We start from the raw sequence: 11,859 nt of genomic DNA, 5'->3' as shown, positions 1-11,859 counted from the left end.
CGATGCCAGTCCCTGCCCCCCTCACGGGAGCAGCAGCACAAGGCTCCTGCATTGCCGTGGTGCTGGGCTCTGCACCGGGAGAGCATCCACCGACGAGCACAGCACGGCTCTGGCTGCAGAGATGGGGCTGGGGCCTCCCCGGCCCCCAACAGCTGGGTTAAGGGGTGCACTGATGTCCCCCACAGCCCTCTCTTGCTGCACCCAGCCCAGGCACTTCATGCGCAATAGCAGAGGAATAAACAGACGCTGCTATGTGCTAGCTCAAGAACATTTGTACCTGCAGTGTTCCCAATGTGCAAGAGTTGTGTCGCTGCTCCCATCCAGCCCTTTCCCCCAACACTGCAGAGCCCACGCTGCCTTATGGAGCTGGAGCCCTCAGCCACAGCCCAGTTTCCTGACACCGTGAGGCTGCCGAGAAGCCCCTCAGCATGGCACATGGGAATGTTCGCTCCAGGATTGCTTACCAGACAGAGAGCCTCGGGCTCAAGACAAGTTGCAAGGGCAGGGAAGTGGCGTTCATGGGATCCACAAGGACTGCTTTCCCTTCCCCAGGCTAAAACCTTACCCTTTCCCAGGCTAAAACAGGCCCAACTTGTTGCTCCCTATGGCCCAGCACCAGAAACAACAGCAGGAGGCAAGAAGCAAATCCGCACGGGGACGACTGAGCTTTGCTGCTTCCTTTTTCCTCCCTTTTCTCTATTAATGGCAGAGGTCAGGGAGGGACACTGTGTCTATGAGCTGCTGCATTTATTTACTGGAAAAAGCCCCAGCAAGTGAGCCTGGAGCTCTCCTGCCAGCGGAGAAAACAAGAAGGAAAGCACAGAGCAAAGCGAGGTGACAGAGCTCCCGAAAGCCCACAGCCCCACGGGCGATACCAGGGCTGTGCTGGGGGATGCTCGCAGCGCTCTCCCACCCGCTCCACCTGCATCGTCCCCATGTCCTGGCCATTTCTGCATCTGCCATCTGCACGCTGTCTGAGCGCCGGGGGGTGTTTGCAGCACCAGGGGTGGAAGCCAGCACCCGAGAAGAAACAGGAGCAAAGAGCAAGGCCAAGGGTGGGCTCGGCATGGCTGGGCAGGGTTAAGTACTGGAGCCAGCCGAGCACGGGGAGGTTAGCTTAGGGTTAGCAGCGTGTTTGTGATAAAGGACCCAGTGGCCCCACAACCCAGCCTGCAGCCCCTCATCACACCCAGGGACCACATCTCACCCCAGGTTAGAGGTTTCCAGACTGGTGGAGCAGTGGGTTGGCGGCCATACTGGGCCTGCTCTGTCCCTGTTCCTGCTGCCACTGGGGATGCCCACTCACCCCGAGGAGCCCAAACTCTTGTGTCTTGTGTCATATCCCACTTAATCCCTGGCACTCTTCCAGCCATTTCGTTCCAGTTCTTATTTGGTGGCCGATTTGATCTTGTGGATGGCATATGGGCTCGACTCTTTGGGCATCCAGATCTCCTCCCCTCCGTGGCCCTGGTGCTCCACCGCCCCCTCCATGGCCGCCGTCAGCTCGGGGCTGAAGATGCTGTCGGTGGCCCGGTAGGTGCGGGTGAGGCGGCGGAAGGAGGAGTCCGAGGAGCTGTCGTCGGGAAGCTCTTCGTCCTGCTCCTCGCGCAGCTTGGTCCTGCTCAGCTCCGAGCTGCTCCCCAGCTTCGGGTCCTTGAGAGCCTCTCCCAGCTCCTGGAGGAACGTCGTTTTGGGGCTGATGATGCACAGCAGGAGCATGAGGCCTCCTGAGACCCCGCAAAGAAAGTAGAGGCCAACTTTCTCTGGGACTCCTGGGGAGTGAAGGACAAAGAGACACCAGGGTACAAACTGCCTCTGCAGCTGGCTGGGGACCCACGCCCAGGGGAGGAAGAGGAGGGGAGCGGGGATGCCCTCAGCACCCAGGCTGCAGGGGCAGGACAGACCCTGCCCCATTGACCATGGGAGTGTCAACCAGAGTCTCACCAGCACCCACTAGTGTCCCAAAATGCCCCTTTCCCCATTGGAAACCCCCACTGGGAGGCGTGGTAAGCAGCACAGTGAGAGGAATCATCTCTCCAGGGATTTAAATGAGTAATTTCCGCTGGCAAGGGAAACTTTTGCCTGCAGAGAAGTGTCCTCCGTCAGCAAGGGCCCCTGCAGACAGGGCAGGAAGGAAGCAGACCCAGCAGGTGATTCAGCCCATCAATAAGGGAGGTTCCGAGGGCAGGACCGCAGGACACGCGACTGCTGGTGTTGCGGGACCTCGGGGCTCATTCAACCTCCGAGTTCTTGCCCTACGTTCCCCCCCGCAAGCCCCACATGGGCACTTGTTGGATTCCTCCCTCGCATGCCTGCTGACCCTGCTGGAGGGGCCTGGGGTCTCTCTGCCTTTGAGCCGAGCCCCAGGCTGAGCAGGGACCTCAGGACCTGAGCCACCCTCCCAAGCCTGTCCTGCTGCCCCAGGTGCTGTGTAAGAGCTGGGGAGGGCACGTACCCCAAAGGTGGGCAAAAGCTGCCAGAGTGCTAGTAAAAATCATCCGGTCTTCCCGGAGCCTGGAGAACCTGGGCCCTTTGTACCAGCCACCTGCAGCGAACAAGGGGACGCGGGCTGAGACACGAGGTGACCCCCAGCGCCCCACTGCCCGGCTGCCTGTCCCTGCCTGTCTCCTTCCCCACACCAAACTCTTTCCTCCCTGCAGAAGCGCTTCCCTGCCCACTGGGGTGCTCCCCTGCGGCTCCCCCACTCCCAGCAGAGCACATCTCTCCAGCCCCTGGGCAACAACTGATGGGGCAGCAATGCTGGGATGGAGCTGCAGGGCTCGTGCCGGTGGTGGGCACTGCAGATGTAGACAGGCCATGGAAAGCTTGATTCACCCAGGCACAGACATGGTGCTGCACTGCTTTTGGCATAGCCTTCCCCCCACGTTACCGTGCATGTAGTCCGAGAGCAGGAAGGGGTCTGAGGTGTCAGGGCCCACCTCCTCCAGCAGCTGCTTGGGCACTGCAAGGAGAGCAAAGGCTGAGCATCACCACTCTGCTTGTCCCCTGCAGCCCCCTGCTTCCCCCAGGAGCCCCACAGCCCTGCCTGCACGGCACGGGGCGGGCACAGCGGGGGCTCAGCCCTCGTGGGTGGCTCTCACCGCAGGTGTAGGACACTCGCAGCTGTTTCTTCATGCCGGGGAGGCACGGGTCCCCAAAGGTGGCCTGGTCAGCAGCCACAGTGCAGTTCCCCTTGCGGTGGCACTTTTTGGAGACTCTCCGCAGGGCATCCGGAGCCAAGCACTCTGCAGAGACATGGGCCATGGACCCACGGGCAGACCTGCCCCTGCCCGCCAGGCACCAGCCAGCTGTGGTCAAGGGGCACAGGTACAGCCCAATTGCGTATGTATGCCATGCTCTCTGCAGGGCTCCTGCGTCATTTCTGGCTCAAACTGTTCTAGCATACCTATATGGGGTCCCTCAGGGTTCAGGGCTTCACACTCTGGTTTGCCCCGCAGGAATCGTCCGTAATTTGCAGAATAAATGGCCAGGATGGATTTTGGTCGGCACTGCAGCCTCAGCTTGTCGTTCTCGCACACAGTCTTGACTCGATGGTTCCCTGGGGAATGTCACCGCAGAGTGTCTCAGTGCGTCCCGAGTCACCTGCAATCCCCTCCTCCCTGAGCCCAGCCAAGGGTCTGAGTGCTCCCCAGGACAGGGCTGGAGGTGCAGGAGGTCAGGGAAGCCCCCCTGCAGCATTTCCCATACCTCACTCCACCTTACCTGGCCGGCACTTGTAGGAAGTGATGAGGTACTTGTGTGTCCCAGGGCACGGGTCTGGCCCAAAGACTTGGCTGTGCACCAAGAACTGGCACCACTGCTGGTCCTGGCACTCTGCCAGCAGCTTCTGGAGAGCAAAGCAGGACAGACAGGAAGATGGGTGAGGACTCCTGAGGCTGTTCTCGCCTCCTTGCCTTCAGTGCCATCACCTGCCTCAGGGAAACGGCCTCTCAGTCTGCAGAGGGGTCCTACGGCTGCTCACGTCAACCCCTCTGCCACAGTCACTGTGCTTCTTGTGTTGGTTCCTGGATCTGTTCCTTCTCTACACCCACACAGGGCTGTGTGCCAGCACGTCTGCCAGTACCTGTGCCGGCACCACGCCATATGTGTGCAACGGCTGTGCAGGCGTGCAAGATAACAGCCCCGTGCAACATGCAGGGAGGCGTGCATGTTGACATGGCTCTGTGCAACACCCGTGCAGGCGTGCACACCGACGCGTCTCTGTACAACACCCGTGCAGGCGTGCACACCGACGCGTCTCTGTGCAACACCCGTGCAGGCGTGCACACCGACGCGTCTCTGTACAACACCCGTGCAGGCGTGCACACCGACGCGTCTCTGTGCAACACCCGTGCGGGCGTGCACACCGACGCGTCTCTGTGCAACACCCGTGCAGGCGTGCTCACCGACACGTCTCTGTGCAACACCCGTGCAGGCGTGCTCACCGACGCGTCTCTGTGCAACACCCGTGCAGGCGTGCTCACCGACACGTCTCTGTGCAACACCCGTGCAGGCGTGCTCACCGACGCGTCTCTGTACAACACCCGTGCAGGCGTGCACACCGACACGTCTCTGTGCAACACCCGTGCAGGCGTGCTCACCGACGCGTCTCTGTGCAACACCCGTGCAGGCGTGCACACCGACACGGCCCCGTGCAACACCCGTGCACCCAGGTCCACGCCTCGGGGCTCCGTGCAATGCGCAGCGAGGCCACCAGATGGGGACGCGGTTTCGCACCAGGGTGCCGCTCGGGCAGCGTCCCCGCCTGGCCCCGGGTGGCCTTTGCCGCTGCTCGCTGTCCTCGGCTGTCCCCACTGGGAAATGGCCCTGCGGCTCAAGCCCTGGGATCCCACCACCTGAGACGGCAGAGCCCCTTTTCATCCCCCCCTCTCCTTCCCCTGACCCTGTCTCCCTCAGCCCAGCACAGGGGGGAGCCTCCTTTTGGTCTTCGCTGGCTGCTAGATGAGAAATTTGAGGAGGAAATGCAATTAATCCCTCTCCTCAAGTTTTGCTTAAGCAGAGCTGAGCCTCAGCAACTCTTCAGATGTTCTTTCTCCACCAGCAGCTTCCCGGCAGGGGGGATCCCAGCCCCGTACAATCGCTGCCCCCTGGGTGGAGCAGCTCCATCTCGCTGCAAACCTGAGCCGCACAGATCCTGCTCACAGACCTGCCCTTCAGTCTCCAAACACCTGTGCTGGGCTGTATCCTCCATCCTGCACTTGGGACACACAAGCTCCAGAGACCCTGACCTGTGTTTGCACAGTGGTTTGTGGGGCTGACCTGGTGCCAGGCCAGCACAGTCTGGCCCAGTGCTTGCAGAGCTCCTGAACATGCAAGGTGCCAGGATGGGACCTGTGGCAGGAGCAGGGCCGGGCAGCAAAGCCTTGTGAGCTCCCAGAGCAGGGAACTGGCCCCTCAGCTCCTGTTCCTCTTCTCTGACTCTGTGTTCCCTTCCCCACAGGCAGCTGCATGCAGCTGGGTTTGCTGCGGTTTTGCTCCAGCCCTAGGAGGCAGCTGGAACAGGAATAAAAAAGTAGCACAGGAAACCCTCTCCCCATCAAGGGACCCTCCTGCCTGCCCCCAGCATGTGTCCTGACTGCCCTGGGTCACCCTCACTCCAGCATCTCCCCAGCCATGGATGGAGCTGAGTAGCCGGACCAGGGCTTTGCACCTGGGGCTGGGGAGCATCGCCTGGCCAAGCAAGGCTCCAGAAAAGGCAGAGACCAGGCTCCCGTGTCTACAAGGCCAGATCCAGCCTCAGGCTGCATGAGGACCATGGAGGAGCGCAGGTCAAGTGTTCAGCCAAGGGAGAAGTTGATGAGAACTGGAGGAGTTTGGTGGGCAAAGAGCACGTGCTCAAGGCTTTGCAGAATGAGCACTATTGCTCTCCTTCTCCCTCCCAGATGATCACTATGATGCCTGGACTGTGCTGCTGCCAGCTGCAACAGCTGGTCTTGTCCAAGGCAACCCAAAGCCATGGGTGCTGAGGCCAGCCATGCCAGTGTGGAGAGCCACAAGCCAGGGTAAAGCTGCAGGATGCCAAGGGAACAACATCTGTCCTAAATCCTCTCTGTCCCATTCCTCAAGCTGCTCATTATGTCTCATGTGTGGGGCTGGTGGAGGGCTGGTGTCCTCACTGGGCACAGGGTTTTCCCCCAAACACAAAGAAGAATCGAGCACACCTGCAGCATGGAGCAGGCTGTGGGACTTGTGCAGCAGCCCAACAAGTGTTTCCTCCAACCAGGCATCAGCATTGCAGAGGTCCCTTCCTTCTGCCAGCCTCTGCTTTCCTCCCCTCTCCCTGCTCTGGTATCTGCAATCAACAGACCCTCCTTTGGGTCTGCTTCATTAATCTGTTTCTTGGGAGCTGCCAGCATGGACGGGTGCTGCTTCTGACCGAGGAAGAGCTGAGCTCTGTGCTAACCCAGGGGACAAAGCTGCAGGACTTAGCACAGCGTCCCTCAAGGGCCCGTGTCCTGCTTCTCCAGCCCGGCACCCCAGCTGCTGTGCCACCCCTCTCCTGGGACCCAGCCCCAGCTGCCAGGGCTTGCTCTGAGCCTGCTGCGTCCTGTGGGACTACTGACAACCCAGCTCAGCACAGCCCAGTGCCTCCTGCCAGGCTCCCCCGGCAGCGCTGCCCCACCTTGGGACCCACCGCACAAAGTCTTGTCCACCCTTATCTCCCCAAAATGCTCTGGGGAAAGGACCTCAAGGGTGAATCCTGATGCTGATGGCAGCAGCCCCGCTCGGGGCACAGGGAGGCTGTGCTGCCTGCAACCACCCAGCCCAGTGACATGGGGCAGGAGGGGTGGCCGCTGGTCCCTTGGGACCGTGGGCCCTTACCAGGTGTGCGGTGGCAGACATGCACTCGATGCTCTCCTGGGAAGCATTGCCGGGGCTGGGACAGAGGTTGGGGCTGGGTACGCGACGCCCATAGAAGGCGCCGAGGATGCTGATGGTGGTCTTGCGAGGGCAGACGATGAGAAGCTGCTCCCCATCGCAGGTGTGGGCAGTGTGGTTCCTCAGCACCTTGCGCAGGTACCCTGGAGGGGGAAAGCATGGGTGGCGTTGGCCAGAGGAGACACCGGGACCATGGCGGTGGTGGTGCTTGGGCTCCGGACAGCTGGTGGCACTGCGGGCGCAGAACTGGCTCAGCCTCTTGGGGCACAGTGCCCACACAGAGCGGGCAGGACAAGCCCTACCCTGTCTCTCTCCTCTGGTTGCCCAATATCACTGGACGCTGGAAGCCATGAAGGACACGGGACCCTGCTCGGGCTCCTGATCCCCATCTCCTTCTGCTGCATCTGCTGCATCCGCTGCAGCTGAGGCACTTATGGGGCAAACAGGACCAGAGTGGGGCTGCAGCAGAGAAGATGGGCTTGCAGCAAACCTTGTATGCAGCATTGCAGCCAAGAGGCTGGAAAGCAGCACGGAGTAGCTGAGTTGGTCAGCAAACATAAGCAAAAGCTGGAGGCAGGATAACAGGTCAGAAAAAACACGTATGGAAGAATCCCATGAGGACTACTGAAAGGTTTAGGGAAAATCAGGCTTGCTGTAGAGACACGGGGAAGAGAGAGCAAGGGTGAGCCAGAGATGATCACTCGGAGATGATGGCCGGAGTCAGGGAGAGGGGGATGCTTTCTGTCACACCATGCCGAGCCACGGGCTGGAGGAGAGAAGGGTCCAGAGGCTGATGCCAGCTCCCGCGGTTGGCTGGGTCAGCATGGATGGGTGTGACCTGCCAAATCGACATCTGTGCCCAGCTGACCCCGGGTGTCTCTGCTGGAGAAGCCCCGTGCATCGGTGTGAGCCATCCCCAGGCCATGGCCTTGCTGATGGACACTGGCCCTTCTCTCTCTGAATTCCCAGCATGGGATATTTCTCTCTTTTAACTCTGCTTGTTTGTGTCCCAAACCACTCACCTTGTTGTTTTCCCTGCAAGAGATGGTGAGGTGGAGCTGTTCTGCCCAGCCTTTAAGAGGGTTTAACATGCAGCTGTCAGCTCTGGCCAGTACCAGCTGTGCTGGATGTTGGGTGACAAGGAAACTGTTTTAATAAAAGCTCTGCAAGCTGCCAGGGGTGCTCTGAGCAGGCACTGGTTGCTGGAGGAGGTTGAGGAAGCAGGAAAATCTGGCAGAAATGATGTGTGGGGCCCTGGACAGAGCAGTTTGCACCAGGCTTTCGAATAAAACAAAAGCAAAGCGGAAGCATCATTTTGAAGCTGGGAGGAGGGGGACAGGGCAACCTGGTACCTGCCAGGCAGGACCCTGCGCTATTGGGTAGGTCACAGACCGCAGACCCACCCGTGGGGTCCTTGGAGACACTGGCATCCCAGCCCCAGCCCAGTGGGGGCACTGGGGCAGGACATGCACCCTGTACCCCAGCCCAGTCAAACTCCTTCAAACCAATACAAGAAGGTGGGATCCCCAGCTCCCAGCCCTGTGCTTTTCCCTCTGTCCCTCTGCAAACCGGTGCCAGGCTCAGCTGCACAAAGGGTTCCTTTCGCCTTCCCTGCTGCTGCTAACTGCTTGGCATCTGCAGCCAGCATCCCTCCCCGGGGGACACCAGCAGTGCGGCTGGGAGCTGCTCCCGCTCAGAGCTGATATTTCCCTTGGACACGGGCAGCTGCTGGTATTTCTTTGCTCCTTCCTCCTTGTAAGCACGGGATGAGCGACTGGGAAGGGCACAGCCCTGTGCAAGTGAGCCACTGCTCACTGCTCTGCACACTGCGGGAGAGAGAGAGGCAGAGGTGGAGGAGGTGGATGGGAACAGGCAAGCTGTTTTAGGCAGGTCAGAGCTCCAGTGAGACGCAAAGATGCGCCTTGGAGGGCGCAGATCTGGCTCAGCCTCCTGGGGTGCAGTGCCCACAATGAGGGGGCAGGATAAGCCCTGTCCTCTCTCTCTCCTCCGGTTGCCCCATTTCACCAGGCGCTGGGAACCATGAAAGGCACGGGACCCTGCTCGGGCTTCCAGTCCCCATCTCCTGCTGCTGCATCTGCTGCAGCAGCATCCAGGCTCTTGTGCAGGCTCCAGAGCCACCTGGGGCTTGACTTCTGCTTGGCACGAACTCCAAACCTGCCAGCTCATCTCTGAGACAGCTGGTGGTGGGGCTGCCCGAGCCCCCGCTGCCCGGCCAGCCCTGGGCGCCGAGGGCTGAGCCCAGTCCTGGGGATGGTGTGGGACACGCGGGAGGAATGTGGGGTTCCTCAAATCCAGCCTGCCTTGCAGAAGGCACCCTCCTCTGCCACCGTGCCGGCTGGCAGCACTGGTGGTTTGTATTTTAAAACTGAGGCTCAAACAGAGCCGCAGGTTTCTCCATCATATTTTGGGGCAGTGAGCAATTTAGAAGATGTATTTTTTATTTTGTGGGTGAAACCATGGCAAGGAGGCTGCAGGCAGACCTCGTGAGCGATGCCGGCGCCCCACCGGTGCCGCTGACTCAGTCCCTCACGGTGCGGTTGTGCAGCTGGCTCTGCCCAGATGAAATCACATCCTCCCTCGCAGCCCGCCCTGCCGCGCTCGCCAGCATCGTGCCGGGCCCGGCAGAGCGGAGCAGGAGGTGGCTGTTTCTAGAAGATCCCTCAGAGGAACCACAGCCCCCGGTCGCCCAGCCTGCCTGCACCCATCCCAACTGTCCCAAGCGCTGGAGCGCAAGGGATCCCAAATTTCTGCCTCAGCTGCATCTGTAAAGCTCAGCCCAGGGAAGAGGGTCTGGCCTTTGCTGTGCCTTGCGGCGGTGCCCCCGCAGCCTCCGTGCTCACAGGTGACTCTGGCTGGGGACAGCAGCCACCGGCTCCAGCAGGGGCCGTGCAGGGCTTCAGCCCAGCTCTTCCCTCACCCTCTCAGAACAACAAAGGCTTGAGGGAGCCCTGGGTGCTCCAGGAGACTTCAGCTCCACGCACCACCCAGCACCAGGGACATGAGTGTCATGGCCTGGGGGGTCTCAGAAAACCTCTGGGACTGTCTTAAGATTTGCTTTTTTTCCATTTCTGCCTCCAAACTGTCTAACAGAGTGCAGCAGCAGCGAGGGGACGCGCTGCCTCGCTCACACCAAGGCCGCGGGACATACATGGGGTGTTTTCAGACCCCAGCCCTGCCGTGGGGGTAAAACCCTCTCTTTTTAAATTTGGCAGTCTCCCTCTGGCCTGCACTGGTTTGTGCCTCACTTGTCCCTATCCCGCCAACCTGGCTGCTGCTTTGCCCTCCCCTCACGCCAGCGCAGTCCCCAGCATCCCCAGGCCTGCGCCCCGACTCACCGGAGAGCTCCGGGCTGGCCTCCAGCCCCACGGCCAGGCAGAGCAGGACCAGGGCTGCCGCTGGCCCCGGCAGCCCAGCCATGGTGCAGCCGCTCGGTTCTGCTGTGTCCTGCCAGGCAGCCTCCACCGGTCCGTCCTTGGCAGCGGCTGGTGCGGGGCTGGCCGCGCGGGGACAATGGCTCGCTTCTCTGCCCTGCCAAAGCGCCGGGGCTGGGCGGGCGCCTGTGTACCCGCTCTTTGTCTGCTGCCCAGGACGAGGGGCTGCTCTGCACAGCGGGGGCACCCTTAGCACAGCGACACCTCCCACGGGGAGGGAGGGACGTGTTTTGAAAGGCTCTCCATGGTGGGTGACCGGGCGCTGTGCCTTGGCATCACTGTTGCTGGCGGAGAAACTGTCAGCCCCTTCCCTCCTGCCCCTGCTCCTGCCAAGCAGAGCTATAGGGCTGGTCCCTCTTTCTTGCTCCCTGCTTTCTCACGGGCATGGTGAGGCAGAAATCTGGATACACGTGTGCTGTAATCTCCATCTCAGCAAACGTCCGGCCATTCACCATTTGAGGAGGAAGGGAAGGGCTGCCTGTGCTACCTCCCAAGGCGGCTGCTCTTACAGAAAAGGCAAACATCCTCCCTGCATCAAATGCTGCAGACAGGGACCTCTTTGCTGCTGCTCCTCTGTCCCCACAGCCTCCACAGGGCCAGACAGTGGGTGCTCTGACACCCCGGAGGAGCGCACCATGTCATTCCCCTGCCCCACAGGAGTCAAGCCCCTGCTCGCTGCTTCAGCTGGAAGCTTGGAGCGAAACGCAAGGGGCTGGAGCTGCCTGGGCTGAGGTCAGCAGGGAAGCAGCAGCCGGTGGTGCCAGGAGCCGGAGCTGCTCTCCACAGGCTCAGCATCACTCGGGTGGGGGCCGGGGGGCAGTGGGGACAGGGACACATCACCTGGGGGTCTGTGGGCGAGCGACATGGGCGGCAAGCTCATGCTGAGGGTGCTGCTGTGGCCCTGCTTGGCATTCACAACACCCTTAATTCAGCCCCCTCGCTTATGAGGGCACCAGGCAGCGTTTCCTGTCCCATTGGGTGGAATTTCAGGTTCTCCAAAAGGTTTGATGGGGCAGAAAGAAAAATGCCCCCAGCCCCTCCTGTGCAGCCGTCAGTGTAAGCACCACGCTGGGCTGTGCAGTGGGACCAGGAAAACCTTCTCCTTTGGGAGGACTCCTTCAGGAGCCTCCAAAATAATTTCCAAGCCTGATTACCTTGGGGTGGATGCTTTCTTATCAGGGTTTGATTATTTTTAGGAAAGTCTAAGCTGGGGAGAGGGGTGGGGGGCTGAGTCAAGCAATCAGGATCCCCATTCTGTGCAAAGCTCTGTACCAGCTACGAGGTTCTGAGGTGCGAGACAGGACCCACCCAAGAGAGGAGTTAAGCCTGTGGATGTTGGGAAGCCATGTCCTCTGGGAAAACAGCCAGGCCGATCTGACAGCAAATGTTTCCCTCCCATCCTGGGGAGAAAAGCAAGCCGGTCATCCTTCCTGAGAAACAGCCCTAATTCCAGGAACGGGGCCCTGCTGGGGGGTCAGTCCCGGAGACATCCCATCGCCCTGCCACA

At 60.7% G+C, this 11,859-nt stretch overlaps 1 protein-coding gene across 1 annotated transcript; it reads right to left on the bottom strand.

The window, feature by feature from the left end:
* Positions 1-738: 738 nt before the first annotated feature.
* Positions 739-10,667, bottom strand: LOC136106278 (protein eva-1 homolog C-like). The gene is made up of 8 exons (XM_065846542.2): positions 10,257-10,667; positions 6,844-7,043; positions 3,724-3,847; positions 3,407-3,559; positions 3,102-3,245; positions 2,891-2,962; positions 2,456-2,545; positions 739-1,772 (listed from the first exon to the last, which is right to left on the bottom strand). Exons 1-8 carry the CDS (start codon positions 10,336-10,338, stop codon positions 1,387-1,389), a joined length of 1,251 nt encoding a protein of 416 aa, XP_065702614.1. The 5' UTR covers positions 10,339-10,667; the 3' UTR covers positions 739-1,386.
* Positions 10,668-11,859: the final 1,192 nt, after the last annotated feature.

Source organism: Patagioenas fasciata, chromosome 11 (genome assembly GCF_037038585.1).
Source record: "Patagioenas fasciata isolate bPatFas1 chromosome 11, bPatFas1.hap1, whole genome shotgun sequence".
In the NCBI taxonomy this organism is placed as follows: Eukaryota; Metazoa; Chordata; class Aves; order Columbiformes; family Columbidae; genus Patagioenas; species Patagioenas fasciata.
This window is presented reverse-complemented; position numbering and strand designations above follow the sequence as displayed.

Coding starts and splice junctions, on each gene's coding strand:
- LOC136106278 (XM_065846542.2), bottom strand. CDS start 10,338: ATGGCTGGGCTGCCGGGGCCAGCGGCAGCCCTGGTCCTGCTCTGCCTG. Junction 3,246..3,406: donor CCCTGAGGGACCCCATATAG/GTATGCTAGAAC, acceptor ATGTCTCTGCAG/AGTGCTTGGCTCCGGATGCC. Junction 1,773..2,455: donor AGCTTTTGCCCACCTTTGGG/GTACGTGCCCTC, acceptor TTCACTCCCCAG/GAGTCCCAGAGAAAGTTGGC.